Raw genomic sequence first — 5,228 nt, 5'->3', positions numbered from 1 at the left:
ATTAGCAGCATATCCTTCAATACCCCCCTTCAAGCTAGTGGATGGTTGAAGGTCAAACATTCCTAGCTTGGTTAACAACTCAGTGTGCTGTGTTGCAGACAATATCTTAGTGAAGATATCAGCCAGCTCCTCCTTAGTAGGCACATAAACCAGCTCAATAAGCCCTTCGAAAACTTTTTCCCTTGTAAAATGGCATCCAGTTCAATATGCTTAGTTCTCTCATGATGAACTGGATTCTTGCCAATGTGTATAGCTGATTGATTATCACGTTTTAAGATCACAGGACCTGAAATAGGCACACCCAACTCCTGTAACAGTCTCACCAACCAAGTGATCTCTGAAGCAGCTGCAGCCATTGCTCTATATTCTGCTTCTGAGGAAGATTTAGAAATTGTTCCCTACTTTTTAGACTTCCAAGAAATAGGACTCTGACCCAGAAGCATAACAAAGCTTGTAACTGATCTTCTAGTGTCTGGACAAGTTGCCCAATCTGAATCAGAATATCCCTGTAAAATAAGGTTGCTAGCAGATTGAATCATTATGCCTTGTCCTGCAGTATAGGCCACATACCTGAGCAAATGATGTAAAGCCTTGAAATGAGCCATCCTTGGATTATGTAAATATTGACTGAGAGTCTGTACAGCATAGCACAAATCTGGTCTAGTATGAGTCAAAAAATTGAGCTTCCCAACTAGACACCTATACAAAGCAGGATCATGAAAGGGAGGTGAATCATCAGCTCTGAGCTTCAAAGAAACAGGAAGAGGAGTCTTAGCTACCTTTGAAACATCCAACTCACATTCTGTCAATAGTTTTTTAGTAAATTTCTTTTGAGTGAGAATCACACCAGTAGTAACTCTTGAAACTTCAATGCCAAGGAAGTAATTCATTTCACCCAAATCTTTTATGCTGAACTTATTATGAAGATTATCCTTTAGAGACTGCACCACAGCATGATCAGGACAAGTAACAAGTATATCATCAACATATACAGCAACAATTGTCTTTTTGTCAAGAGTATCCTTCAAAAATAAAGAATAATCATTCTTAGATTGTATATATCCTATAGAAAGAAGTTCAGCTGTAAGCTTAGAAAACCATTGCCTGCTTGCCTGTTATAATCCATATAGGGATTTCCTGAGTTTACAGACCTTGTTACCTGGATTTGCAACACCCTCGGGTACTTTCATATATACTTCTTCAGTCAAATCACCATGAAGAAAGGCATTATTGATGTCAAGCTGATGAATAACCCAATTGTTGTTCAATGCTATAGAGATCAGACACCTTACAGTACGAAGCTTTACAACAGGTGAAAAAGTTTCTTCATAATCTATACCATATTTTTGTGTAAATCCTTTAGCCACAAGTCTTGCCTTAAACCTCTCTATGGAACCATCCTTTTTTAATTTCACCTTAAAAACCCACTTACAGCCAATTGCCTTTTTCCCTTTTGGAAGATCAGTAAGCACCCAAGTGTGATTAGCTGTCAATGCATCTACCTCCTTTTGCATTGCATCAACCCATCTTTGATCCTGTGAGGCTTCCAAATAACTAACTGGCTCAACTTCTTTAACTATCTCAGTTACCAAGGCTCTGTGTGAACCAGGCAGTTTATCAAAGTGTACAACATTACACCAATGTTGTCTAGGGCCAGGAACAGGACAAATGTAATCTTTCATCCATGATGGAGTAACATGAGGCCTGGTTGATTGTCTAAATGGTTCAATGATTGGAAAAAACTGTGTAATATCAGGAATTATTGGTTCAGGTTCAGTGTTTGAGGGTTCATGCTCAGTGTTTAAGGTTACAGGTTCAGTGTTTGAGGTTTCAATATCAGAAATATGAAAAGGTGAAGGTGGTTGATTATATAATTCTGGTTCTGTGAATATGAAAGCATCTGGGTAATCAAATGAATTGTTTAGGTCAAAAGTTGTATCTGAAGGTAGATAAATGGGTTCAAGATTGTGTTTAGTTGTAGACAAATGAAATGGTAGGTGTTTTTCATGAAAAGTGACATCTTTAGAAACAACAATTTTTGAAGTTTCTAAGTTGAACAGTTTGTATGCTTTCTGATTTTGAGGGTATCCAATCAGAACACATGGAACAGCTTTTGGATCAAATTTAGATCTATTAACCTTGAGGGTTGAAACATATCCAAGACACCCAAAAACTCTCAAATGACTCAAATCAACCTTAGCTCCATTCAACTTCTCATAAGGTATTTCAAAATCAATAGAACTCAAAGGCATTCTATTTATCAAATATGTGGCTGTTAACAAACACTCTCCCCAAAATCTTTTAGGCAATCTAGATTATATTGAAAATAAAGAGCCCTAGCAGTCTCAAGCAAAAGTCTGTGTTTTCTCTCCACTATTCCATTTTGCTGAGGTGTGTCAGCACAACTCTTCTGATGTTTAAGACCATTAGAATGATAAACACTCAAAATTTTCCCTTCACACAATTCTTTTGTATTATCTGTCCTCACACACTTCACTTTCAGATTGTACTGTGTGGAAACAAAAATCAAGAAATTGGACAAAATCTCAACTGAATCAGTCTTATTTTTCATCAAAAAAGTCCATGTATTTCTTGAAAAGTCATCTATAATGGTAAAAAAGTAACTACAACCATCATGTGTCTTTACTCTATAAGGGCCCCATACATCAACATGTATCAACTCAAAACAAACACTAGTTTTAGAAGTTCTAGTAGAGAAAGATTTTCTACTTTGTTTTGCCTTAGGACAGACTTGACAAAACACATCACAATTCTTCCCTATCTTGGGCAAAGCCTTATTTACAACATGTAACTTGTCAAAGGGTAAATGTCCTAATCTCAAATGCCACAGCTTAGCATCCTCACTTATTGTCACAAATGCTTCATGTTCTGTCTCCCCAACTGACTGCTTTTCATCTACATCAATCTTGTCTGAGACTGAATACAGGCCTGAATCAAGTCTACCAAGAACCACTGAACTTTTCTGAGAATGATCCTGGATCATACACTTATCATGTGTAAAAACTATATCACAACACAGATCTTTACACAATTTATGAGTAGAAATCAGATTAAACTGAAATCCTGGAACATGTAGAACATTTTTTAATAATATTCCATTCCCAATTCTAACATCTCCTATATGTTTTATTTCAACTTTCTTCCCATCAGCAATTGTGATTGTTCTGACATTTTTATCAAAAACAGAATAATTTTCAAACCAGTCTAGATTATTGCATATATGATATGTTGCTCCACTATCAATAATCCATCTAGTATTAGAACAAGTGATCAGACATGTATCTGCCATGTTTGTAGCATGTTCAGCCTGTTCTTGCTCAGAATTCTTGCAGTATTCAATAAACTGCTGATACTGTTCTGCTGAAATGTGTGTAACAGCATCATCATCATTTTCATCTTCCCCTTGAACAATACCAGCAAATCTCTTGCCCTTTCCTTTGTTTGCAAAACCTGGTGGGTAACCATGAATCTTCCAGCATCTATCTACTGTATGACCCCCCATCTTACAGTGTTCACAGTATAGGTTATTCTTCTTGTGAAAAACTATTCTGTTGTTTCCTGGTCCTAGCAATACTTTCTGCTTGAAATTCTTGTTGTAAGCAGAATTCCCAGCATAAAACCTAGCATTTCTATCATCTGCAACAGCAAAAGCCATAGCCCTTTCTTCTGATTGGAAGGTCATTTGTTGTTGTTTCTCATCTTGAATCACTAATCTGTAAGCCATAGAAATGCTTGGCAATGGATTCATCATCAGTATATTAGTTCTCACTGAACTATACTTATTGTTCAACTTCATTAACAACTGAACAAGCCTTTCTTCTTGCTGAATCTTTAAAAATTTCTGAGTAAGATTACAAGTACAGCCATTACAGCTACAAGTTGGAACAGGACTAGCACTACTCAGTTCATCCCATATAACCTTCAGCTTAGTAAAGAAATCTGCAATACTACTATCACCTTGATTTATTTAACCCAAACTTTGCTGTAAACCATAAAATTGAGGTCCTGAAGTAACTAAATATCGATCTTCAAGATGCTTCCATATCTCTCTTGCAGTTGACAAAAACAACACACTCTTTGCTAGACCAGAATCCAAAGATCTGAGCAAATATGGCATTACCATGCTGTTGCATCGATCCCAAGCTTTGTACTCAGGACTATTAACATCAAGAGGTTTAGGCAAAGAACCATCAATGAAACAAACTTTATTTTTTATTGCTAAAGCCAGAATAATACCTCTCTTCCATTCTGAATATCCTTCAGTACCATTGAACCTATCTGAAACCAAAGGATTTGCTGGGTTTTCAGAAGGGTGTATGAAATATACACTTGTAGGATCTTGCATCAAAGAAATAGGCTGCTGATTATGTGCTGCCATTGTTAAATTGTCGAATCAAACAGTAGAATCAAACTAAACAATCAATCGATTCAACCCCTTTTGAGTTGAACCCAGAAAAATTCACAAACTCTTCTTGAGTTGTATCAAAACAGAAATCAATAACAATGATTGAAAAATTATTGCGGAAATCAAATCAAATGGCCAATCGTAGTGGCTCTTATACCATATTGAAGTTGTTAGAGAATAAAGAACTTCAGAACAAAAAATATGAAGAAGAAATTAGAGAGAAAAGAGGAAGAAATTGATATTATTCAATCTGATATTTTTGTGTACATTTTTAATTGAATACAAGAGTACTAAATGCAGTGTATTTATACACTGATTTTTCAGCAAATAAGCTAATTATTACAGCTCATAACAACCAACTAAGAATCAGTTACAAAACAGAATTTGTTATTATTCCTGGTGACGTGTCATTGCACACGGAATGATGACTTGGCAGGGATGCTTAATCATCTGAGTCAGCTGTATGAAACAGGGAGGCTACCAATGCTGTGATTAGCTCTTCATGGCTGGCATTAGCAGCATATCCTTCAATACAACTTGATTTGGCCTCTATTGATGGTTTGGTGTGGGTATTGCGAACTATTACCAAAATTGGTAAATAAAGTACTTATATATTTCAAGTAAAGAGGTTATGTGGCCAACTGATTTACTTAAGATTAGTAGCTTGAGGCAATTTAGCTGTTCGATTGAATTGAAATCTTTAGACTGTTTTTAATGAGCGAATTTCATTACAACCCACTGATTTGAAAAAGGCTGAAAGTGTTAATTGAAGCTCAACTTTTTGGTACAATTACACACTATG

General features: G+C 36.0%; 1 protein-coding gene across 1 annotated transcript; it reads right to left on the bottom strand.

Moving 5' to 3' along the window:
* Positions 1–398: 398 nt before the first annotated feature.
* On the bottom strand, positions 399–890 carry LOC110733681 (uncharacterized mitochondrial protein AtMg00810-like). Its single transcript, XM_021913768.1, has one exon. The coding sequence runs from the start codon at positions 888–890 to the stop codon at positions 399–401; it is 492 nt and encodes a 163-aa protein (XP_021769460.1).
* Positions 891–5,228: the final 4,338 nt, after the last annotated feature.

The sequence above is a fragment of the Chenopodium quinoa genome, unplaced genomic scaffold, assembly GCF_001683475.1.
Source record: "Chenopodium quinoa cultivar QQ74 unplaced genomic scaffold, ASM168347v1, whole genome shotgun sequence".
In the NCBI taxonomy this organism is placed as follows: domain Eukaryota; kingdom Viridiplantae; phylum Streptophyta; class Magnoliopsida; order Caryophyllales; family Amaranthaceae; genus Chenopodium; species Chenopodium quinoa.
This window is presented reverse-complemented; position numbering and strand designations above follow the sequence as displayed.

Excerpts from the sequence above, each read along its gene's own strand:
- LOC110733681 (XM_021913768.1), bottom strand. The coding sequence starts at position 890 with ATGAATTACTTCCTTGGCATTGAAGTTTCAAGAGTTACTACTGGTGTG.